The sequence below is a fragment of the Protopterus annectens genome, chromosome 12.part0, assembly GCF_019279795.1.
Source record: "Protopterus annectens isolate FY-2018-M chromosome 12.part0, PAN1.0, whole genome shotgun sequence".
NCBI lineage: Eukaryota > Metazoa > Chordata > Ceratodontiformes > Protopteridae > Protopterus > Protopterus annectens.
In genome coordinates this window covers 483,973,926-484,000,845 of record NC_056746.1, presented here as the reverse complement: position 1 = coordinate 484,000,845, position 26,920 = coordinate 483,973,926, and the positions used below count along the sequence as shown (strand labels likewise).

The following is a 26,920-nucleotide window of genomic DNA, read 5'->3' as shown; positions in this document are numbered from 1 at the left end:
CAATATTGCATGTAGAAGGTCCCCCCCCCCTCTCCAAAGACAACTTATCTGCCCATCAATGGAAATTAGACAGTCTTTCCTCAAAAGCCTGAAGAGGAATGCTCTTATGTGGCAGGAAAGCTCTGAAGGGTTTGGAGCTCAAACCAGTCTTTTAGACAACCACTTGAGCCAATAGTTTGGGTGCATGGAAGGTGCCCTAAAGCTTTGAAAGCTGGTCAGTTATTAAATCTTTTGCAGGACACAGCACATCTAAAGCTACTGCAGCAGTGATCAATATGATTATCAGCAGACACGGACAACTCAGTTTGCCTTCAATAAATGGACTGGAAACTACCACATGCATCAGTAAGACAGAAGCAATCACACTAGAGGAAAGATTAGAAAAGAATGTGGGAAGAGCAGGAGTGCATGCAAGTTAAGTATTTGTAATGGGGGGGGGGGTTCACATCAGAAGATGGTATTGCCAACTGACTCACAGACAGGCCACAGGAAATCAACACGGGGGATGTTATTTCCACAATGAGACTAGTCATCAGTGGAGTCCCACAGGGATCTGTGTTAGGACTTTTCATGTTAGCTTCTACTTCTATGAAGTAAAAGCCAATACCAAAGGGCTCTGGCTGACAAAGTTTGCAGATGACTACAAGCTAGGAACAGTCATTGAATCCTGCAGGAAGGTTTGTACCAAATAAATAACTAGTGCCAAAAATCATAGACGAAAACTAAACTGCAAAAAAGTACAGTTGTGTACCTACCATAAATGTAGATGTTAGAGTGTATTCACTGTATACACTGCATGCAGTCATTACAATTGGGTTATCCTGCTGGCAGGCTACCCGCAGTCGGCCAGAGTTCCAAAGTCTAGGTCTGGCGTTGGTTGCTGTCACCTCCTCCCTAACGTCAGTGCACCAGGGGTATAAAAGATGCAGCAGACGCCATTTTCTTTAGTTTTTCTTGCCCCAGATGTCAGGTGCCCCTAAAATGGTAGGCTAAATTATGCCAATAAGCATGCATACAGAAAAAACAACTTTTCCTTCATCTACAAGCAAATACACCACATAGGTTGTATAGAGTAGAGAAGTACAGATAAGTCCCAGCAAGCAAAAGGGGGATGGAGGAAGGGTAACCTGGACTGCAACAGTGAATACACTCGAACATCTACATTTATGGTAGGTACACAACTGTACTATGTTCATCGTGTTTCACTGTTGCAGTCATTACAATTGGGTTGAATCCCAAAGCTAAGGTTGGGAGGCTGGTGCTAAATAGGATTAGGAGAGGCTATCAGGCCCTGCAGAACTGCAGTGGCAAAGCCTACCCTGGATTTAGAGTAGAGAGGTAAGCGATAGTGCTTTGTAAAAGTATGCACTGAACTCCAAGTTGCAGCCTCTAAGATGTCTCTGGTTGGTACTCCTCTGAGGAAGGCTGCTGAAGTGGCTGCTGCTCTGGTTGAATGTGGCCTAATGCCCTTAGGCACTGATTTGCCATGCTGTGAATAACAGAAATGAATGCAGTGGCCTATCCACTTTGGAAAGGGCTGGACTCTAGGTAGTCTAGAAGCAGCAACGTAGTCCTCTCCGCATACTTTTACAAAGTACTAGAAGCTCGATTCCTTCTCTAGATGTAAAAAACTAGGGTAATCTTCCCATATAGCTAGGGATACTGCAGCAGTGATCAATATGATGAACGTAGTACAGTTGTGTAAGTAAGCTTTCCATAACAGATACTCAAATGATCACTTCTACAGTAGCCGGTCTCTCCCTCCACCTCACCCCACCCTTATTTATATAATGTATATTTTTGCCAGGGAATGGACCTTCGTGTCCTTTTACTCCTAGCTTTGTCATCTCACAGCTCAGCCTCCTTCTCTCAGTTGGCATGAAAGCTGTGAAAGACCCAAAATAGCCTTTTGACAGCGCTGACAGCACAGTTGAAGCTGTCTTAGCTGTTTGGGCATGTGGAGCATGCCCTGAAGCTTTGGAAACTGGACGACTGTCATCCTTGAGATAAGCTTTCCTTGTGATCCTGCAGCATATGCCACTAGAAGTTAAGTCTTTCTGAAAGCTTTGGTTGTGTCCAGGTAGAAGCGTAGCCGCCTGTGAATGCCCAAAGAATGCAGAAGTCTCTCACCCTTAATCTGTGGGTTTGGGTAAAAGGTAGGCAAATGAATTGTTTGGTTAAGGGCCACACTGGACACTACCTTAGGCATAAATGTAGGGTTTGTCCTCAGAGAAACCCTGTCAGGATGGAAAATGATAAAAGGTTCCACAACCATGAGTGCCTGTAACTCTGAGACTCGTCTAGCAAAGGTTATTGCTAGGAGCAGAGCTGTTTTCCAGGATAAGTATTTTATATTAGCTGCAGAGGCTGGCTCAAACGGAGGCAGTGAGAGTTTTTCCAAGACATAGTTGAGGTCCCATGCAGGTGTTGGTGCTCTCCTTGGAGGTCTTATGTTTTTGGCCCCTCTGAGGTACTGCCTTAGTAATGAATGAGAAAAAATAGGTGGTTCTGTATTGTAATGAGCTGAAATGGCAGAGGCATGAATTTTAATTGATGAAAAGGAAAGGCCTTCATCCAGCATCTCAGTGAATTATTGCAAAATCTGAGGAATATTTGGAACAAACGTGTCAATACCTTGGTGCCTGGTTCCAAGCACATAATCTCTTCTTTTTTCTGCATAAGATTTTCTGGTGCTAAGCCTCCTGGCCTCCAAAATAACATCCATCACTGCTTTAGAGAGAGGTGTGTCTTGAATGACTACATTAACTGCCATGCTGCCAGATTTAGGGTTTTGAGACTGAAGAAAATGGTGTCAGCTGCATCTTTTATACCCCTGACGCACTGACGTCAGGGAGGAGGTGACCGCAACCAACGCCGGACCTGGACTTTGGAACTCGGGCCGACTGCGGGTAGCCTGCCAGCAGGATAACCCAATTGTAATGACTGCCACAGTGAAACACGATGAACATCTGCATTATTATATCCTTTGGGATGCCATCTACTCAGGGGAACTACCACACTGACAATATACCCTTAAGAGTTGACCCAGTTGCTCAGGATTTGGGAACTTATGTGGACAGTGACCTAACTTCCATACTGATGGATTTACTGATAAGCAGCAAGTCAAATTACATCAGAAATACCACTCTATCTAAACCTCTTCTGCATTATCAACAAATGGTTTGTTGGGACATGCATCTTACAGGGGATACTGCTGCTCTGTGAGTTTCTATGTAAAAGAACCCTCATCTATTTAAAACAAAACTCAACCCTGTCCATATTCAAGCAAAACTTGGATGTATGGATGGGAAACAGAAAATGTATCCCAGGACTGCCACCTATACTACTAATGGATAAAGACAGCTGCAAATGCTTTAGCCCATGCATGGGATCCCTCAGGTTACCTATTATCGATTATTCTCACTAGGGGTACTTTACAATGGACTATGATATGTGCAAGGACAAATGGAATAGTTTAATTCAAGCACCAAAAAGGGAAATTGGCCATGCTTAAAATGGCCAAGGATAGCTAGCCTAGTACTTGTCTATGAACCTATGATTACACAGCAATTTAATAACAAAAGTTAAAAAGATATGAAGGGATGGAGGCAGGCTGGCTTCTGGAGAGGAACCCAAGAGAAATGCAGAAAGATAAGAATATTCAAGAGTGGGTGGGAGAGGCAGGTGACTAGTTTTGTTTTGACAGTCTAAGGAGAACAAAAAGGAAAACAACAGCTTGAGTAATAACTGGTGGGAAAATTAGGAAAAAGGACATACGTAAAAAGGCCAAAATGACTATGAAAACTGAAGCTGGAAACATACCTCTCAATTGTTCAGATTTTCAAAGAATGTCCAACTTTTTTGCCTCTTACTGTTCATCTTTTCCTCATAAAATGTAAAGTTTTCTGGCCAATCATTGAGGATTGGCATGACTAAATAATATTAAATGACAGGTATTTGAGTTTCAGACTTTATATCCATCAGAAAATGTATAATGCTATAAAATATGTCATTATAACAACTTAAGTTTATAGGAGCAATATTTAAAATCTGTCCCTATTTTTGGTCCTTTGTCCCCCCATTATTTTGGCATTGTCCAGATTTTTTGCACAGAGAGGTCGAGAGGTATGGCTGGGAAAGAATGAAGAAGAACAAGGATTTTTTCATATGTACGTTTGAGTGCACAACAAATCCTAAATAAGCATGCAAGGGAAAAAGATATCAGACAATTAAAGTAAAAATGTCAGGGTTCCTTGCTTAGTGTGATCACACAAGAATGGAAATTAAAAGTAATGAACTGGGAGACAGGGCAGTGGATGGATGAGATATCCTGTAGATGGGAGGGGGGCTCAAAGGACTAGAGACAGGCAGTGGTAAGCCCCAGCTGTTTGAAAAGGGGGTGGGTGGTGCATTAAAGCACAGTAGTGGAAAAATAAAGGGGAAGAAAGGGATGTTAGGTTACAAATACTGAATGTTATCTGGGGAAAATGTATACTGGGCATATTTGGGACATTTAGGGCCATAAAGAAAATCCTTGTCCCCAACTGGGTGACTGCACTACTCCTGATTCACAAGCCACTAGTCCTTAAAGGAACAAATGGGCCACACAGCTGTTGACCCCCAAAAGAGGGGAACAAATGGACCAAGGGAGCACTCAACTGCCATCTTAAGACAAAAGGAGGAGAAAAAAAGAATTGTTAAGCTGCAACTGCTAAAATAGTACAACTAGTATGTCTAGGTGCAAGGCTCAGCCTCATCCCTGAGGAGAACACTTAGGAAAAAACAAACAGTCCCTAGTCACTCTGGTATGCGACTTCAGATAGTTTTCCACAAGCTGCATTAGCCCATGCTCTGTTAGGAATTAATAATGCATGCCCACACTGCTCCAAATAAATGCCTGCTACAATCAGCTGAACATTACTTTGACCATAAAATTAATAAACGGTGGTAGTAAAATTCCTTAGTACTTTTTTTTTAGGAAAAGTATTTCGTACAAGGGATCTACTGTACAGAAACCAGAATGTTAACTGCATACAGAATTTGCATTGTAAAAAGGAATTCTTACTTTTTTGTATACAGGTGAATTTAACCAAGAGTAGTGCAAAAAGGGATGCGGAAAACTGGGAGGCTCCTCTGAAGTTCTTTGTCAGCACTAGAATCAATCTGTAGGATGACTGCCAAGCTGGGAAAGTAGTTGCAGATGACATCAGCACTTCCAGCATAACCCAAGGTTTTAAGGATTAAGTTATTTTGGCCATTTAAACATTTGACTTAAATATGACCACAAGGTTATACATTTAGAAAGGGCATACGCCCGCATGTTTTTTGACATGACTACATCTATGGCATCTCATTCTTATGATAGGTACTTTCTAAAATGCTTGCTTTTATTTAGGGCAAAGAAAAAATTGTATGGGTTAGCCCTGGTGTTCTGAGATTCCTAATTTCAGTGCCAGAAATTTAGCTACCTGATTGAGGCCATCCTGCAACATGAAAACATCCATGTCTATATTGTAAGAGACTTGGTTTAATTGTAAAGACAGCAGTCCCCTCTTACTTGGGTTACGCACTTACCATGTATTCAGACCAAGTAGAAGTTGCGGGGACATTCCTATATTTGTCAAAAAACATATCTTTAAGCAGACCCCCAAGACTCTCAAAATACCCAAAATAAAATAAGTTAAATACATTGCCTGTTGAATACCAGGTGACAACATTCCTGAATGTAATTGCCAAACTACCTATAATGAAAATCACCTTTTATGGGCAACTATCCATTTATAAAATGGTGCACCTATACCTCAAAAGCTTTGCATACTCAACCATTCCCAGATAAAATAATTACCTACAGCTGACAAACCCACTATGGACAAAATGTTTTAAACCTTATCCTTACCAATACACCCCCTTCATACGCAATGCCTACTGGATCCAAATCCCTGGTTAAATATGACCACAAACTAGTGACTTTATCCTTTTAAAGTCACAGACCCCCCCCCCCCCAAGCAAATCTGAATTTAAAGATATGAAAACACAAGCACACTCAATTTTTAACAGCAGCTCTCAAAATTTTCCTCATCATCCCCAAAGCATCTTCAGCTGCTACTTATAAAACAGAGTTCTACTCCACGATGGAAACGTGCTTAGATCTGGCAGTCCCTATCCGAACCAAATATAATGAGAAATTCAAAAACGAACCACCTTGGTATTCAAAGTATAAACTTGCAATATAATAAATGAAAAAAAAAAAAAAGTTTCTAATAAATATAAATCTCCTCTCATTAAAATTTCTATTAGAAGGATTGGCAAAGAACTATAGCCATCAGGAAGAGTAAAACTAAATTATCATACGAAGCAAAAAACAATTATAAATCCTTTATGTCAGAAAATTAAGAACTACCACCCACAGCAGTGTTCTGAACCAATCCAAAGCTGCATCACCCATTCAGACCCTAAAAATCTTGCAGACATGTTTAGTGCAAACTTTACTCAGGAAGTGTGTGTGTGTGTGTGTGTGTGTGTGTGTGTGTGTGTGTGTGAGAGAGAGAGTGTAGTGTGTGTGTTTACTACTAAATATCAAAATTCCAAAATCCCAGCAGTGTTCTGAACCAATCCAAAGCTGCATCACCCATTCAGACCCTAAAAATCTTGCAGACATGTTTAGTGCAAACTTTACTCAGGAAGTGTGTGTGTGTGTGTGTGTGTGTGTGTGTGTGTGTGTGTGTGTGTGTGTGTGTGTGTGTGTGTGTGTGTGAGAGAGAGAGAGAGAGTGTAATGTGTGTGTTTACTACTAAATATCAAAATTCCAAAATCCCGAGACTCTGAAAACAGACGCCCAGAATCTTGGGATTGTGGAATCTCAAAATAAAACAAGAAACTACAACACAAAATCAACAGTGATAAAGTTTATGCAGGGAGGCAAGCCCCCCCCACACCCCCACACCCCCTGCAACTTAAATATACCAACTCCGAAATCGCTGAGGTTATTTTCCTTTTTTTTTGTCACACCCCCAGTTCCAGTGGCTGATATGCATGCTTGCAGTATGATGGCTTGCTAAGCCTTTCCCTGTCAGTAGGCATACACATTCCAGTGTTCCAATGTTCCAAGTGACGGTAACATGCAGATACAAGCACATGGAAATATGAAAGTCATATACCTATCAAAATGGAAGATTTGGATTAGTAATTCTACATCAATAATTCTAGGACTGAAACCAGCAAAGAGAATTTTCCCAGGCTATGAAACCCTCTTTCCTTTACCCATGATTCTTTTGTCCTAAGAACCCCCAACTTCTGGTCTTGTAAGTCTGCTCGAAACAGGGGCCAGTACAATCTGCGAACAGAATACAAACCACTAAACATGGAAAAATCCAGACACACTCTAGGGGCTGGTGACAGCTCAACCAAACCAGGGTAGCCATTACAAGTAGTACATAGCTTTTGTATCTAGGATTCCATCATCATTGCTTTTAGTACAGAATCTTAAGCAATCTTGTTGGATAGATCTTCATGAAGTACTAAAGGATGACCTGGATCGAGAGATCACGCCCAGCTTATATTTCCTTTCAGAAATGTGCAACGGTACCCATGTTGCCACTGCAAAAAGCATTTTTATAAATAAAGGATAAGAGATGGCACTAACTGTTAACAAATGTGTTGACACTTTCATAACAAAATTTAAAACAATTTCACAGCCATTTAGAGAGGCTTAGCTTTGAAACTGTACAGTCCAGATTCCTGACCAATTAAGAAACAATTAAGCCTTCTGATAATTTTTTTTTTGTGTGCAGAAAATGAGGTACCTTTGAGCAAGCATGCAGTGCAACAGACATTCTCCATTGCTAGTAACTAGGAGACTAATTGCCAGATTCAGTTTTGTCTGTCAGCTTTTAAAGTATGACCGCATTCTCACAGGGACAGTCTTTGTGGAACACCAGGCATGGAGGACATACGGCAAAGCATGGAGTTAAGAAATTCTTAGATGGAAGGGAACAGCCTCAGAGGGGAGGGAGACAGTGAAATTAGTCTTCCAGAACACATTTCAGTTCTGTAGAAGTACCAGGTTCAAATGGAGGCTTAGTCAGATCTTCTATCAAACAAAGCCCCACAAAGGAACGGGGCATTTAACTAGCGGATGGAGGTGGTACCTCTGAGGAATGTTTTGTAGACACTTAGTGCTTAAGTAAGGAGTGTTCCTTGATGCAAATTTTAAAAAGATGGAAGATTAACTATGACAGATTACACTATTGTCAAAAATTTGGGTTAAAAATTCCAAACAGAAGGTTTGGAAAAAGCAATTCCATTATTCATACATGTTTTTCTTGTACTGAGTCTCTAAGCCGAAGTAAATATCTGGACCACACTGTCTGGGTATGAAAGGGTGACTCACAGGAGACAGAGAAACCATGGGGTTATTGTGTGAGGAGAGAAGCACCATTTGGAGTTTACCACATGAATGGGTTACAAGTACCTGGTGGTACAGACCGGTACAAAAGATTAGACCACAGCAGAGAGAAATGCTTGTCAAAGGCAGAACTGAGCTATCAGAATGATCTTGTTTTTTTCCAGAAAGCTCAGAATAAGGGATAACCGGGAGGAAAAGTGTAAAGGACATAATGGGGCTTTTATTTTAATGAAAGCATCTCTGGTATTCTCTCCTGATGGAGGAATTAAGGGAAAATCATCTACAAAGTTAGGGATGTAAACATGTCACAACGAGGCTTTTCTGAATGCAGGAAGACTTCTGTTTACTGGCTGGCAAATCACTTGTGAACCATCAGCAAGATGCAGCTGTGCCTGTCCACTAATAAGCTGTCTTGTTCTGGCATATGGCTGGCTACAAAGTGACTGTTAGCAGAAGTCCATTCTCAAACTATCATGACTCCCCACCCTCCAACATAGGGAGTGCAGTCTGTGCCCCTTGCTTAAGTACCAAACCTTCTTAACCTCTATTTTGTTGGAGTGGACAGCAACAGCACCTGGGGGGTGTGTGAAGTCCTGCAATGTCTACAAGATCACAAGCAAGACCTCATCAATCGAAGAAAATGAGATGGGCAGGGCGGCCTCTGTCTTTGTCCATGGACACTGAGCACAGTCTGTTAGCAATGCCCTCCAATCTAAAGCAAAAGCATGTCTGCCACAGTTGGGGTAGGGGAAAGTAGATGCACAAGAGAAGAAGCCAGCACCCTGGAGGATCCATATAATACAAACTTTATTCCAACTGAAACTAGACCGGTTTCAGCAACAAGGCTTTCGTCAGTAGTACATTAAGCCATAATGGTGGATTTAAGTCTTATATACTGTCATAAATGAGTCATATGACATCACTTCCTGTTTTTAAATAAATGCATAAAATAAAAGTATTAACAAAACACCATGTGAAACAAAACACCATGTCATCTGGAATATTCAAATAAGACTTATAAAAATAATAAATATAGACAGATTGAGGTTTGACAAAATAATAGTTATACAGATATATGTCAAAAACATGAATCACAAAAAATATATTTGACACCAAAAATATTGAGACTCTTGTCAAATATGGTACATCTGAATACAGATGTATCTGTAATACAATAGTATATTGCAAAAAGTTATATGTTGATACATGATCCAGCATATACTGTGAACTCAAAAACAAAACTATAATTTGTCATTTAATCCCGGTGGGAAAAGACCACCAAGTTTGATAATCCATCTTTTTTCTTTAGCATTTAAAATTTCATGCCAGCCCGTTTTGAATGTTCGATTTCCTTTAATATAATCAATGATAAAAGAAAATTTGGCTGTCTGATGCTTAATAGAGTGTCTGTACAATGCATTGGTCAATCTCTTATTTCTAATATCTCCCAGATGTTCCGAAATCCTAATACGAAATTGTCTGGATGTTTGGCCAATGTAAAATGCCTGGCATGTGCGTGTTGCAAGATATATTATCCAGTCTGAGCTACAATTGCCAAAAAACTGAATATCATATATTTGCCCGGTATTTTTGCTAGTAAAACTAGTTGTTTTGAAGATGTAACTACAAAAACTGCAGTGTCCACATGGGTAGATGCCTGTAAGTTTGTCACCAGTGAGTGTCCTTTGTGTGAATTGTTCCTGCGTGTGTCTAGTTCTTTTATAATGAGAAAATAATGAGCCAAGTGTTTTGCCTTTTCTGTATGAGAAGTAACATCGTTCTCCCAAATAATCAGACAAAAGGAGATGAGAATGAAGTATGTTCCAATGGTTGTTAATGATGTTAACTAGATGTCCACTGTTTCTGCCATAGGTAGTGACAAATCTGCATAGATCAGCATCCTGATTTTTAGAACAGATATTATATTGAAGAAGAGAATCCCTGGATTTAGTATGGCTAAATTTGATAGCTGAATCAATAATCTGCGTGGCATAACCCCTGGACAAAAATCTGTTGGTTAGATCCGTTCTTTCATTGTTCAAGTCATCATAAGAAGAGCAAATTCTTTTGATACGCACAAATTGAGATTTGGGTATATTCCTGATAATATGTTTGGGATGATGACTTGCCGAATGCAATAGAGTATTGTACTGTGGGAACTTCCTGTAAATAGACGTTTTCAGTGTATTGTCAGACTGCCTTGTCAGGTGAACGTCCAAAAAGTTGATTTCATTGAGATTATACTCCACAGTAAATTCAATACCCCAGATGTTACTATTTAAATGTTCAATAAATTCCTGGAGGTATTCCTGACCCCCTTTCCATACTAACCAACAGTCGTCCAGGTATCTCCTCCTTATGTCCATCTCTGGTAAATATATATTATGCATGGGATCATAAATAATTTGTTCCTCAATATATCCCATGAAAAGGTCAGCATAAATGAGTGCAAAGGATGCACCCATAGCTGTACCTTGTAGCTGCCAATAACAGTCCTGCTGGAAATAAGACATTCTTGGTAAGAATATGTTCCACCATGCATAACAATAATGTATTCATCCCAGGAGGGTACAAATTGGATTTGTTTAACCAAAAATCCAAGGCCATAAGGCCCGCCCAATGTGGGATGCTGGTGTATAAGGAGGACACATCAAGAGTACACATCAACCAAGCTGGCTCCAGTTCAGTTTCAGAAACAATCTGCAAAAATTCAGTCGTATCCTGGATTCTGGCCCGAACATATGCTAATAGAGGTTTCAATTTGTCTGTAAGGAAAACAGATATAGGTTCCGTAAGTGACCCAATACCGGAGACAATTGGTCTACCTGGAGGCTGGTAACTGGACTTATGAATTTTAGGAAGTAGATATAGTTGCTGTTGAGCAGGATCCTTGACCATTAAATGTGTTTTTGTTTTTTCAGAGATGATACCGGATTCTACTGCTTCTTCCAAAAATTCATTAATCTCTGATTGGAAACTAGGTGTAGGATCAATAGCCATCTTCATATAATGATGACGATTAGTAAGTTGTCGAAGTCCTTCATTGACATAAGAATCATGATCCATGACAACAACCGTGCCCCCTTTGTCCGCAGGAATGATCACTATATCTGTATTGTTCCTAAGTTGTGTTAGGGCCAATTGTTCTTTTTTGGATAAGTTGTGCCTCATGAAGTCACCTGACCCATACTGGAAGTGTATATCTTTAATCACTGCCTGCTGAAATACAGCTACATGTTTGTCCATAGGGGGATTAAATTTAGATTTGTGAAACCTGAAATCAGATTATCTTTGAGTGTCATCAATGTGATCCTGTTGTTTAAAAAATAATTTCAGATTGATCTTTCTACAGAACTCAGTGTGCATTTATAAAGATATACACATATATTGTAAAAAAGTGCAGGAAAAACCCAGCTAAGGTAGAGTTTTCACTGTGTGACACCTTAAATGTCCTGTAATGGAGGCCCATAGGATGTACGAATCGACCCCTTAAAGACATCAAGTGTTTCATTTACATGGCTTCTGTACGTCCATGACTTTTTTTACTTTAAGTCATAATGGTTACATTCAGGTCAATAAATCCAAATCCTACTAGGTGTGGACATGCATGTTTCAGTCTTTTTATTGCTTTCATCAACACAGCATAAGTGGATGGTTCGGCTATACGTCAGACACACGCGGTCCATAAACCCAGCTGATGCCCATAAAGCTTAAAGATTAAAAAGTAAGAGTCATGTACATTCAAAAGCCATGTAGTTAAATTATATCCCACACGTCTCCATTACAGGAGGCTTATGGTACCACACATTGAAAACTAACTTGGCTACTTTTTTCTTGCAGTTTTTACTTTAGGGTTTGGCTGCGTGACCTTTTCTACCCTTTGGTTTCTATACACAAACACACAGATAAAAGAGGAATGATAAAGATTGAAATTCCCAAATTTTGGCATCTGTTTTGTCTACACTCACTGATAATCACATGAGAGAGATTGATCGTCCCTGGGTTCATAGGTTATTCACAGGTTGGTACTAAGCTATTGGCCCTAGGGTCTATACAAGCCTAGCCATAACAATTCCCTGGCTATTTCTTTCCACATTATTTACTTCCCTGGACCCCTGTGTCTAGCAGGGCGACTGACGTGATCCCCGGGGTGAATTTCCCATCTCCTATCCAATCAAGGTTCCTTTTCTAGAGGGCCAAAGAGGCGCTCTGCTCGACATGTATGGGCAGTCTATTCCAGAGTCTGGGGAGTCTCTGGGTCAGGAACCTATCCCTCCAGCATGTTTTGTTCATTGTTATGACAAGGTTTAGATACCGGGAGCATGTCTCTCTGAAGGATTGGGATTTCTTTAAGTGTAGCATGTCCACCAGCTCTGGGGTTTGACATGGCCTTGTATGTTAAGCAGAGATCGCCTCTGAGTAGACTATACGCAACAGAGTATAGGTGGAGTTTTTTTTTTTTTTTTTTTTTTTTTTTTTTTAACACGGTCAGCATAGGGCATCTGCTTTAGGCCTGTGATTCTTTTAGTGAGGTATTTCTTTGGCCTTCCATTTGTTGCAGATGTCTTGAGAGGTACATACCAAACGGGGCATTGTATTCTATAATGGGTCTAATGAGGGATAAGTACAGTGCGACAATGACCTCCTTTTTTCTGGGTGAAAAGCCCTTAGTGATGGAGGTGCGCCACACAGAAGGATTTCCTGACTGTTGTTGTGATGTGGTTATTGAAGGTGAAACCACTGTCCCCACCAGTGTCCCTAAATCTCTTATCACACTTTTGTTTAGTGTACTGCCACCTATGTGGTAATTCACGAGTACTTGTTTTTTCCCAAAGGGGATAACTATACATATCTTGGCACTGAGCTTGTGCCCATGGCTCTGGCAGCAAGCATCTGTTTCTGTAAGGCCCTTTTGTAGAATATCCACATCATTTGAGGGCTCTTAGGTAGGTACTAAGCTATCGGCCCAAGGGCCTATGTAAGCCTAACCAACAAGGTTCCCTGGCTTACGCCACCCAATAAAGTTATTTTCCTGTGCCACTGTCGAGCAGAGACACAGAAGTGACCCCCGGGGTGTATTTCCTATTTCCCATCCACTCTCGAGATTTTTGTTGAAGAGTGCTAATGAAGAACTTTGCTCGACATAGATTGGTAGCCTGTTCCAGAGTATAGGAAGTCTCTGGGACAGGAATCCATCCCTCCAGCATGTCCTGTTTATTGTGGTGACAAGGTTTAGGTCCCTAGAGCGTGTAGCTTAGAGAGATTGGGATTTCTTTAGGTGTAGCATGTCCAACAGCTCTGGGTTTGATATAGCTTTATATGTTAGGCAGAGATCACCTCAGAGCAGGCGATATGCTACGGAGTAGAGCTGGAGTTTTTTGAGACGGTCACTGTAGGGCATTTGTTTGAAGCCAGTAATCCTCTTTGTGAGGTACTAAATAATGGCTCCCAGTTTGCAGTCATCTGCAAACTTTGTTAGCCAGAGTCCCTTAGTGTTGGCCTCTACTTCAGAGAAGTAGATGCCAAACAAGAGCGGTTCCAGAACTGAACCCTGAGGTACTCCACTTGCCCCTTCCCTGGCAATTGTATGATCCTGTAGCTCGTATACATGTATAATCAAGCAGGGAGGCTTGCACCCTGCAAAACATTTCTTTTAACTTGTTTGCATGCTCCGAGGGTATTCGTCAGCGCACACAAGTGTGTGTCAGTGCTTGCTTTGTCAATGTTTGGGTATTTTGATCATTTTCCTTATACCCACAGATCTATATGCACACTACATATATTACACATACATATCACACATACTCATGTAGAGAGAGAGAGTGTCTAACAAAAGGTAATATATTACCCACCTAATATAAATTCAACTATTTCTGTGTAGCAAAACAAATTTCTGACGACACAAACCATTCAAGACTACATGTGCTTCAAATCCTTCTTGATACCAACCTTTTACAGTACCTCTATATATTTAAATTGCAAATGGTAATCACTGAAAAAAATCTAAATTTTCAAGTTATTTTAAAAGCTGTGCATATTTCTAATTGAGCTGCAGGATATACTAAGATGCCTTGTAAAAAAATAATGTTCTCAATGCCAGCCAGCCTGTGCTGTACCAGTCATTGTGCTCTCTTTAAAGTACCTGGGCAAGTGTTCTTGTTGCAAGCTACAGAACAGGCCTCTAACACCTTCTCAGCTCTCCCGCCATCTGTTCCACGGTTACGAAGGTCCACCAAGATTAAATGATTGTCTGAGCCACCTGAGAAAACAACAAATGACTCCTCAAACAAAGTATAGCAAGCAAGAACATTTACAGCAAATGCATACAGATGAAACATAATTCTGAGCCAATATTCAACAAAATAACACTTGTGACTACTTGCACATCGTAGTTTTAACACAATCAAGAAGGAAGGTACAATTGTAGCAGGAACTTACCAAAATATGCTTTACTGTGGCAGCAGAAATAACTAAAGGGACTTCTGCTGCATAAAGCCTCATGCCAGGCCTGACCTCTAGAGCTTTGTAACCGTCCCCTTCCGGGGCAGGTAGATGTCCATGTCACGTGAACACACATCCAGTATAAAGAGGGCTTACTTGGAAACAGATTTCCCCTCTTAAATAAGGAGGGCACAGAGCAGATTTAAACCTTTTCATTCTTTGCTCTGTCTAGATGATATCTCAGCTGCACACATCCAAGATATACAAAACCCTCTCCCCTTTAATTTGTGGAACTGGGAAAACACTAGCAAATTGACAGTTTGAGCGAGCACCTTAAACATAAAGTGTTTGTATGTATGTAGTCTGACCCTATCTTTCAGAAAGCTCTTGCATCCAAGTGCTTTTAGCTTAGAAATTCTAGTTTATGGCAGCAAGCAAAACAGCTGTTCTCCATGTCAAAAATTTGAGGGGTGTGACTGCCGCTCATCTGAAAGGGGCTCGTGTCAGTTCTAAGACCAAATTCAAATCCTACTATTGAAAAACATTCCTAGGAGCCTCAAATGCAATATCTGTTTCACTAACTGTATAACTGGTAGTAAATATGTACCTTCAGTAAGCCATAAGCTAAACTTGAGGTGTAGAAGCTTGACAAGTACTGCAGAATCAAAGGCACTAATACTGAAAAGAGAATCCCCAATGTGCCTCTTGCCATGACAAGGGAGATCTGTTTACAGAAGTTATATTTCCCAGCAGCAGGCTTCTGTTCTCTCATGTTAAGCATATCTTGTGTAAAAAAGGAATGCAAAAAATATCAGTCAAATCATACAGTTTTCTAGCCCGAAAATCTGGGTATATCAAGGTGGATCAGGGGTCCCTTGATCTGATAAAGGTAGCGGAGGCAGAAAGCTCACTTTCTCCCTTGCATTTTCTAGCAGGATAAATCTAAAACAATAGTATCGGGGGCCTCTTTGAACCCTCTTTCTAGATCACTCTGGAGAGCAGGAGGATGGGAAACCAAGCATATAGAAACAAACCCACCCAGCTGAAGGGGAAAGAATCCACTGTCCAAGTTTCTTCACTCTGGAGCACAACTTCTTCAGTTGTCTATTTACAAAATCGAAAACATCTTTTTCTGCCAAACCCATTTCATAGATTCTCACATATTTAAAATCCAGTGTTCATACCAGAGGGCCATCTAGTAAGGTATTCACTAAAATTAATATTGCAGTACTCATCACCCAGCCAATTGTCAAATTTTACCTTAAATTAATCAATGTTTATGACAAAGCCAAATATCACAAAGTATTTTATTCAAACTTGTAGGAAGTGTTTGTATTAAAAAATGTATTTAAAATTTTACTGTTGTGAGAAATGCATTTATAATATCAAAACTATGAGATCTGAAGTTATTTAAAAGATGAAGAACTAGTATACCTCGTAACACTTCATCACTGTAAGCCCTGTATATGATAAATGCCTCATACCCTTAGTATATGTAATGAAGTGAAAAGAATTTGTTTTATGCACCTGTCAGAATAACTCTGATTCTTAATCAGGAAAAAAATATAATGCAAATTTTATTTGAACACTTTCAGTTTTATTAACTGGCTCCTGGTATAAATACATAATTTTAATAAGAAGTTATGTACTCACCATAACGTTCCATCCGAGTAGGTATCTTCATTTGTCTGCAACCTTTGGGATATGGATCTGATCTCGGATCCAAGCCGGCAACTTCTACCACAGCATAGATCTGAGCTGCTAGCTCCTCCCTTTACCCACAATCCCCTGCCAACCCTGACTGACCTCAGATCAAGTTTGCCCGATATAACAACTGTTACTTTGCCCGATATAACAACTGTTACTGTGCCCCGGAAGGGGCTTATCTTGACAGATCCTAAACAGAATCATATAGGTCAGGGGGAAGGAGGGGGGATGGTTGCAGACAAATGAAGATACCTACTCAGATGGAACGTTATGGTGAGTACATAACTTCTTAATCTGAAGTAGGCACTTCACCTGTTAGCAACCTTTGGGACAGAGTCCCCAGCTACCCGAATCCTGGGTGGCCGTTATGGAAGAATATTCCGGAGCACTGAACAGCCAAAGGACGCCCTACCTCTGGAGACAACATCCAGTTTGTAATGGCTGATAAAGGTATGAGATGAAGCCCAAGTGGCTGCGGAACAAATATCATTCAAGGGGACCCTAGATCTAAAAGCCGCCGAAGTAGCGACGGCCCTAGTAGAATGAGCGTGGACTCCCTGAGGTGCAGGCCTTCCCGAACTCTGATATGCCAAGAGGATACAACTAGTTATCCGTGACAGGGTAACTTTAGAAACTGACTTGCCTAAATTGGCTTTGGCAAAGGAGACAAAACTGGTCAGATTGCCTATGACCAGCAGTTCGATGAATATAAAAGCGTAATTGTCTGTGCACATCCAAAGAATGCAGTTTGTACTCTCCTTTGTTCGGAGAGTTAGGAAAGAACACGGGAAGATTAATAGATTGATTAATATTAGCTTCCGAAGATACCTTAGGCAGAAAGGACGGACTGATCCTGAGGTAAACTCTATCCTGATGGAAGGCCAAATACGGTGGTTTGACACAGAGAGCCTGAAGCTCAGAGACCCTTTTAGCTGAAGTAATGGCCACCAGGAAGGCCGTCTTCCAAGAGAGGTATTTAAGATCAACCATAGCCGCCGGCTCGAAAGGGGGGCTTGTCAAGGCGTGTAGAACCAAAGATAAATACCATGGGGGTACTACCTCCCTGACCGGAGGTCTGAGAAGGAAGGTACCCTTGAGGAAAGCTTTACAGAGCTTGGAGGTAATTAGAGGGCCCGATTCATGCCCTACATGATAATGCAAAATCGCTGCTAGTTGTACCTTGATTGTAGAGCAGCTAGCCCCCTGATGAAAAAGGGTAGTTAGAAAATCCAAAACCGACGTAAGAGGCGCCGTGAAAGGATCTAAGTGACGGTGCTCCGCCCAGATGGAGAAACGTTTCCACTTACTCCGATAGACCCTTCTGGTGGACGGTTTGTGTGCTGCTACTAGAATGGCTTTGACTGGTGAAGAGATTCCGGGAGTCCTTATTAGGAGTGGAACTGGAGCAACCAAGCCGTCAGCTTGAGGTTGACCAGGTTGGGGGTCGGAAGACCCAGAGGGTGAGTAATGAGATCCGGGAGGGGATCCAGAATCCAGGGTGGATGAATCAGGTGAGACCACAGGTACGGGAACCACGTCTGACGAGGCCAGAATGGGGCAATGAGGATCATTTTGCTCCCCAACCGACTGGCTTTCTGTAAGAGTTTCAGCATCATGGGCAATGGAGGGTAAGCGTAAAGGAGACCAGGAGGCCAAGCATGTACTAGAGAGTCTCTCGGGGACTCCCCGAGGGGGGATTAGAGCGAAGTAACTGTTGCATTTGGTATTTGAGGGAGAGGCAAAAAGATCGCAACAGGGTTGTCCCCATTGGGCAAATATTTGCTCCGCTACTAGAGGATTGAGAGACCATTCGTATGGGGTCAGAATTGAATGACTGAGCCTGTCTGCTAGGATTTTGGACCATCCCGGAATGTGCGTTGCAATGAGAAAGTGGTTGGTGGATATCGCCCATTCCCACACTCTCGTGGCCTCGCGTCAAAGAGGGTAAGACCTGGTTCCCCCCTGTTTGTTGATGTACCAGACAACTGACATGTTTGTCCGTTTGTACCGCAATCGTCCCAATCGGAAGAAGGCCGTGAAGTGCCTGCAACGTCAAAAGCACCGCCCTCATCTCTAGGACAATGATATGCAAGAAGGTCTCTATGTCATTCCACATGCCTTGGACCATTCTGCCTGAATAGTGCCCCCCCCCCCCCCAGGTGAGAGGCGTCCGTGGTCACTGTGGCGACGGGAGGAGGCATCGAGAATTGTCGTCCCGTGTGAAGGCTCGGGGACTGGAGCCACCACACGAGCGACCCTCTGCATGCCCCGCTTAGGGGAATGGGATGAGACAGGGGGTTGCGAGACAGGGACCATTGCACCTGGAGGGTCCACTGCAGGACCCTCATACTTAGACGGGCTAAGGGCAGCAGAGAAATTGCTGCCACCATGGACCCTAGAGCCCTCAGGATCAATGCCGCCAGTGGAGCAAGAAGTTGGAGAATGGCCTGAACATGCAACCTCAGGTTCTGAAGCCGATCTGGAGTCAGGAAAGCAAGCATTAGTCTGGAATCCAATCTCGCCCCTATGAAATCTATTACCTGTGTAGGAACCAGAGAGGATTTGGCCATGTTGACAGTCAACCCTAGGCGTGGAGCAAGATTGAGGAAGTAATCCCTGCATGAACAGAGCAGATGCCTTGTTGGGGCGATGAGGAGCCAGTCGTCCAGGTACGGAAAGACCTGAATTCCCTGAAGCCTCAGGTGGGCCGCTATAACCGCCAAGACTTTGGTGAACACCCTGGGGGCTGAGGTGAGACTGAAGGGGAGGGCCCTGAACTGAAAGTGACTGGCTCCCAGCCGGAAGCGGAGGAACCTCCTGGAGAGTCTGTCCACAAGAATGTGATAGTACGCATCCTTGAGGTCCATCGAGCACATCCAGTCGTTCTCCCGTAACAGGGGGAGAATAGATTGCAGCGTGACCATCCGGAACTTTTCTTTGGGTACTGCCAGGTTCAAGAGAGAGGTAGAGGATGGACCTAAAGTCCCCCGTCTTTTTTGGCACCAGAAAGAACCTGGAGTAAAACCCTGATCCGAGCTGATCTGGGGGGACGGGTTGGATGGCTCTTTATTGTAAAAGCTGCTGAATTTCTGTAGCAGCCGCCTCCCTCTGATTGGGTGGTACCGGGGAGGCTTCTGGTTTTGGGGGTTACAATAAAGGGAATTTGGTAACCTCTGGATATGATGCGAAGCACCCAGCGATCTGTTGTTATGGACTCCCACATTGCTAGGTGCCTGAAAAACGCCTCCAGACTGCCTCCAGAGTGGAGCAGCCGGGCAACCCCTCAGGGGTTCTGCGTGAGCCTCTCAGAGAAGGGTTCTCTGGACCCAAAATTTCTGGGACCCCCTCTGCCTCTAGGGCGGCATCCTCCCTGTCCTCCTCTGCCACGAGAGGACTGGTTGTCCGGAGCAGACTGGGACTGATGCGATTTCCGGAACCACATCTTCTTCTGACCCTTTTGTTTCTTGGAAAAGGACCTCTGGGGAGCAGAGAAGCGGACTCCGACGGCAGACGTCTTCCCGTCTTTCTCGCTCTGGACTAAAGTGTCGCGAATGGTTTTGCCAAACAGTGCAGAACCATCAAAGGGGGCATTCGCGAATAACGCCTTAAAGGGTTCAGAGAAGTCACAATGTCGGAGCCAGGCTTGGCGCCTCATTACCAGGCCGGCTCCGCCAGCTCTAGTGGCTCCTTCAAAGGCGTGAGACAAGAGCCGCATAGAGGTGTTAGAAATGGAACGTAGAGTGGACATTCGGGAGGAGTACAACTGCTTGTCCCCTTCCGACATGGACTCTGGGGGGGAAGCAGCGTATTCTTTTATTAGATCTCGCTGCATCTGGATGACGTGTGCCATATAGTTCAGCGCCCTCATCGAGAAGGTTGCTGAACTGAAGGCCCGCTTCCCAAGGCAGTCCATCGCCCGAGACTCCTTGCTCGGTGGGTTGACCACTGAGCTCTCCTGAGCCAACTCCCTCTTGGTGGCCGCCGCCACCAACATGGCATCCACGGGGGAACCTCTGCTCCAGTGGGTTCTTTCTGCAGGGGGACTCAGAATCCTATCTGGGCACGTGGGGACTGGCTCTACAGTGTCCGGCTCCTTCCAAGCCCTGGTGGAGATAAGGTCCATCAGGGGGTTGGGGGGAGGGAACACCCAAGAGGTAGATGGCCCTGCTTCGAATGCCTCTAGGAATGCGGACTCATTGGAGGAAGCCTTGGGGGCAGACCACCCTCCCCTAATCCTGAGCATTTCGGGGGGTGACCTTGGGGAGCCTTCCCCTCCATCTAAGTCCGTATCTTCCATAAGGGACTCGGGGGAGTCCACGTGCTTCCTCTTACACTTAGCCTTGTGAGGAACCTCCTCGGGGGGGGGGGCTGTCCGAGGAAGTCTCACCAGCAATGTCATGTTCCGAAGGAACACCCAGAGGCGCTGAAGCAGGCTGCCCCGAAGGCTGGGTGATGGGAGCCTGAACCAGCTGAGAGTGAGTGCAGGGGGGGAGCCGAAGCCAGGACCAGAGGCCCGGATGCACTCAACAGTGCCCTCTCCACCACAGCGAAAGCAGAGAGGATCCGAGAGTCGACTCCCACTCGGATCCGAAGCGGGGACCGGACCCGGGGCCGAGACCATCGGATCCAAAGGACCCGTGTGATCCGACCAGGACGGAGCCGAAGTCACACCGAATCCCTCGGATCCGAAGCTCAGCCCACAGCTCCGAGAGGTCGGATCAGACAAGCTCGAGGGACCAGTCGGAGCCGAAGTACCCAGTACTGTCTGCACCGACCCACCCCTGGATCCAATGCGGCTCGGCTCTGAACCCGGAAAGCGGGTCGGAGAAGGAGTGATTGGAGCAAAAAATGGGGTCGAGCTCCCCCCCCCCCGGAGGGGGGGGGGTGGGAGGCAAGAGCACTCCCATCTGCAGCTGGGCCTGGGATGAACCTCCTCATCATCCGGTCCATGTCTGCATCTGACATGCAGAAAGTGGACCTCGAAGAGGCCACCGAGGCAGACCTAGTGTGCCGCCTCGATGACCTTGACGGGGACCGGGTCCCCTCCTCCTCGGGTCCCGGTGAGAAGCAAGGGGACCAGAGGCGATCCAAAAGCTCTGTAGGGAGAAGCTCGATTGGCGGGCGGGGCCGAGAAGGAGTCCTCGGCCCACCGCTTATGGTGCTTCTCTCTCTGTTTGGCTTTCCCGGCCTTCCTCTCCTCTGGAGCCGAAGCGGGAGGTTGAGTCCCGACCGGAGGGAGGGAGGGGTGGCTGCCACCGAGGGCTGGGTAGCGGCCACAGAAGCACCGGAGGCCGGAGCCGAATCCGGGGGCAAAAGGCCTGCCAGAATCAGCCTCGACCTCTGGTCCCTTAAGTGCCCTGGGGTTTAACGCAGCGCAAATCGCGCATCCCAAGGAGAGGTGTTCAACCCCAAGGCACCTAACGCACCGGGTGTGGCCATCCGCCGGTGAAAGCTTATGGCCACACTCGGTGCACTTTGAAAAGATGGCTTTAGGGGCCTCCGACATAGTAGCACAGAAAACACACTCACTAGGCCCCTACACGCACCACAAACACACTCTACAATCAGCGAGGGCAGGGAGGAGGAAAAATAACCAGAAATTAAATAAAATTAAATTGAGAGAGATAAAAGGGCTATGGGGTACCTAAACAATCGCTCTCACTCACACTAAGAAAAAGGGGAATAAAATAGACAATTTTTTCCTCACAAATCCACAAAGTAGCAGGAGCTCGAAAATCCAGCTTGAAGCGTGGCAAACTAGATCTGAGGTCAGTCAGGGTTGGCAGGGGATTGTGGGTAAAGGGAGGAGCTAGGATCTATGCTGTGGTAGAAGTTGCCGGATCGGATCCGTATCCCAAAGGTTGCTGACAAATGAAGTGCCTACTTCAGATTCCTTGTTTACACAGGATAATTTAATAATGTTCTTCAGTTAGGATTATTACTCAACTATTTCCTTAAAGGAAGTACATTATTTCTAATTTCCTCGATTATAGGTTCATAGGTGTTTACTAGGCCAATGACCACTAGGCCTTTTTAAGGCTAACCGTGCATCCCAAATCTCTGACAAATTCCACTACCCTTGATAAGTGTAGGCAGGGGCTTGGGAGATGAAACATTTACAGGCAGCCTATGTCCATTAGAGAGAGGTGCTAAATCAGGGATGAATTTCCTGTTCCCCATCCAATTGTCCAAGTTACGCTTGAAATGAGTTGGGGGGGGGGGACTCTGCTTTACATGGATGAGCAGCCTGTTCCAGAGAATGTGGTAGGTCCTAGTTATATTACATGCTAAGTTTAAGTCTTTAGAACAGGTAATTCTGGTGCTGTTTGTTTTGTGGATATGCAGGAGGTCCATCAGAGTGGAGTCTGAGAATACCTTGTACGCCAAGCATAGATGTCCCATCAACAGCCTGTAGGAAACATAATACAAGGAGATGGGGCCTTGAGGTGGTTTGCACAGGATACATTACTTATGCCCTGGATTCTCTTAGTGAGAAACCTCTGTGGTTGCTCCAATTGTAGGCTATGTCTGGTTAGGTACATACCAAAGGGGACATTGTACTCAATGATACATGTGATGAATGCCGAATACAGTAGAACAAAAACTCCCTTGGACCTAGGTGCCATACCTTTGTTTATAAGTTGCAGAACAAAGCATGATTTCCTTACTACTGTAGACGTGATGGTCAAAGGCTAGATTACTGTGTGTCCCAAAGTCCTTGACTACTGGGTCAATTCTTGTGTTGATGAACAATAAGGTGCGTTGCCAATGACAGTTACTAGGGGTGGATGACTTCCCAAAGGATACTATTAGTCATTTCCTAGCATTTAGTTTTAGTGCATGGCTTTGACACCAGTTATTCATCTGTCAGCACTTCCTGGAGAACATGTGTCAGTAGGGGATTCAGTAACAACTCCTAGTTTGCAATCATCTGCAAATTTAGCCAGCAGGAGGCCACTGACATTGGCCTTCATTTCAGAGACATAAACAACAAAAAAAAGTGTGATCCCAAGACCGATCCCCGAGGAGCTCCCCGTGTGACCGGTTTCTCTGTAGAGACAGACTCCCCAGTTCCAACTTCCTGGGTCCTGTTTGTAAGCCAGTTGGCTATACATCGTGCGATGTAAGGATTTGTACCTAACCTCCTGAATTTGTCAATACCCAGATGCCGTATCGTGCCAAATGCCTTGGCCAGGTCAAGGTAGGCAGTGTGAACCATTTTGCCCTCATCCATTGCTTTGATGACCTTCGCAAAGAAGTCCACCAGGTTGAATAGGCATGACCTGCCCTTGATGAGACCAAACTGAACTGGGTTCAGTGTCGGAATGTTTCCTGTGCCATTACTGATCATTTCCATGATCATTCTTTCCATAGCATAACAGACTAGTGAAACTTATGGACCTGTAGTTTCCAAGGTGTGTAAGTTTGCCCACTTTTGCGCAGCGAGATGACTGCTGCTGCACACTATTCATGAGGCAAGAAGCCTGCTTGGAGGCTGCAGTTAAACTGCAATTACTGACGGCTTGATAGCTCATGTTCTTTAGAAGACATCCTGGGATATTGCCTGGGCCCAATGATGCAGTGTTCTTGGCCTTTGAAAGCAGTAAGGACCTGTTCCCTAGTGATAGCAGGGAAAGTTGTATTTGATGGTATTTCTTGAGGGAAGGTTGGGGGAGAGGTGTGAAGTTGGAGCTGAATTTGTTGGCCAATAGGTTTGCTATATCGCTGGCTCAGTATAGGTGGCTCCATTAACCATCAGTTGTGCACACAAATGTGTATTGCCTTTGAGGTTGGGGAATTGTGTATTGCCTTTGAGGTTGCACAGGCTAGGAGAAATCCAGTGCAACAAGAATTCCTAAATGTAACAATGCATTTTTCTCTTGCAGGATAAGGCGTTAAGAGTTAATGTTTAATGGCTGGCATGCCACAACAAATAACTTGACAGATGTTTGTACTGAAGCAGCCCTGTTTTTTGTCCAGTTAGAAAAATCACTTAACATGTTAAGAATTTAATAGTCCTCAATAGTGTTGGTGATAAAACCCACTTTGCAATCATTAGCATAGCTGACAAGCCAACAATCTTCCAATGGGCTGGTAGAGAACACAAGAATAGTTTCAAGACTGAGCCTTGGAGACCAGTAGAATATACTACCAGTACTTAACAGTATTGTATTGAAAAACGTTTTACCCAACTGCTGATCCAGTTTACTAAGCAGGAGCTAAATTTGCAATACTTTAGAACAAGACTTATGAAATGGCGATGGAGACCACCAAAAACTTTTCCTCGATGTAAAAATACAACCTCTACACAGAAACCAGAATTTAATGCTGAAAATGACTTGGTTGTGAAATTCAGTTAATTTGTTAAAGCTGATTTACCAAGGCTAAAGTCATGTTGGTATAGCTCAAAATTTCAGCTATGGTTTCCAGAATCTTAAGAGTTGATACAATAAATATATGCAGATTATGATGCGAAGCTAAATGATTTGCAGTTAGCTATTCCCACTCTGTTACTCTTTATGAACAGAAGAAATTAGTTTCCATAACAGAGGAATGTCACAATTCATTAGTAATTTAAATATATTATGCATTATTGGGTAAACTGGCCAAATCTTAGAATCAAGAATGGCTGGTATATAATCTAGCCACATTGAATTTTAGCTCCAATTCTTTTCAAAACATAACCAAGTCCTCCAGTATAGCAGGACAAGCACAGTTGTCAGCAAATAAAAGCACAATGGCTGTTGTACTGAGTTCTACTGGCAAAGATGATCATTGTGAAAAGTAAACATTAATTTGGCATGAGCTTGGTATCATAATGTTGCTCTATTGGAAGAAATAGATGTTCTTTAACTGTTTTTAGTTTTAGAATCATCACACCATAAAACTTTATCTGCTGAAGATGTGGAAGACAAAGTTTCACAATCAAATAGTTTCATTCAGAAAGAATAATATTTTTGCTTATTTTGAGCTTGGATTTAGTCACAGAAGTAGGATCATGCTTGTATTTAGAGAGCCAATGTTTGTTCATATAAAGTACACAAGTGTGTGCCCATGCATTAAGGGACCCTGCTAAAGTTAGGAAGATGTTTAGAAGTAGGTGATGCTCTCACAGAATTTATCAACATTTGTTCTAATATTTTATACCTGCCATCCCCAAGTGTTAAAGGCTCAGTAGACTACTTAACATTACAAGTTTCTGTAGTTAACTTCAATAAAACTGCACCTTTTCTTGACTACTGGTTCTACAATGACCTAAGAATGTGTTAAAAGCACATCAAATCATGGTCAGTGCTACCTAATGGAGGACTTACCCTGACATTACCTACTTAAATTACACAGTTAGTATTACCATCAAGCAAATGATATCCTCTATTAGGTTACATAACCAGTTGTACCAGCTTGTGCTAAAATTCAAAAAAGTCTTGCTCAATTTTATGACAAAGTGCAAGTATTCCAGTCAATACTAGGATAATTCAAATCTTCTATCAAGATTATGCAGCTGAGCTGAAAAAATGATTCCATGTAATTGAAATATTCATAGTGGGCAACTGAATTCATAAATGGCTTCAACTCTAGGAAAAAAAATAAATCATACTTGTTCAAATGAATATACCAACTTTTACAGCTTAAAAAAAATCACTTGTACTATACCCTAGAAACAAAAGGCTGAATCCCATGTTTCAGTGAAAACTGCAATATTAATCTCATCATATTCTAAAATGTAAGCTAATTCATGATTTGTGTCCCAGGTTTCAGTTGTTACAATAATAGACTGTCAAAAATCATTAGGTATGTTTTGTATTTAGTCAGAGGGCACGATATTGAGCGTTCTAAAAAAAATCTTAAGATGCCAATTTCCTGTAAACAATCTGCTCCATAATGACCAAGGTGCATTTTATACATCTATGATGTCCTCCCAGTATCGTAATAATAGAGCTGAGTACACACTACTACATTGTACAAGTCAATTGTTAAAGTAAGGCCTTTGTGTATGGTTTTTCCACTGCTGGGAAGGAATTTCCCCCTATGACTACCTCCATTGTGTTAGATTCCAAAATTTCAAAGAACTCCAGCGTTTTCATGATTTCAGGGAGTAGATCCTGGACCATTTGTACCACAATAAGTATATTTTGAGATTTCTTTTAAAATAACTTTTCAAATAAATTTAGAATGTCAGTTAAGTTAAGACCTGGTAATAAATAAATGGCAATGGTCTATCAATATTACGTAACTTGAATCTACTGAGTTTAAGTACAGATCAGTAGGGTTTAAAAAACAAATCACGTCTGCAATCACTCAGAAAAATATCCTTGTCCAGCATCCTTTCATGGGGATGTGCCTCTGAGCTGTTTACATGACTTGCCA

General features: G+C 43.1%; 1 protein-coding gene across 2 annotated transcripts in view; it reads right to left on the bottom strand.

The window, feature by feature from the left end:
* Positions 1-26,920, bottom strand: part of SHMT1 (serine hydroxymethyltransferase 1) — a 437,170-nt gene that overhangs the window by 78,173 nt on the left and 332,077 nt on the right. For both annotated transcript variants that reach the window (XM_044089588.1, XM_044089587.1), the window contains exon 10: positions 14,547-14,663. In XM_044089588.1, coding sequence (XP_043945523.1) covers positions 14,547-14,663 — 117 coding nt within the window. The remainder of the gene's footprint in view (positions 1-14,546; positions 14,664-26,920) is intronic.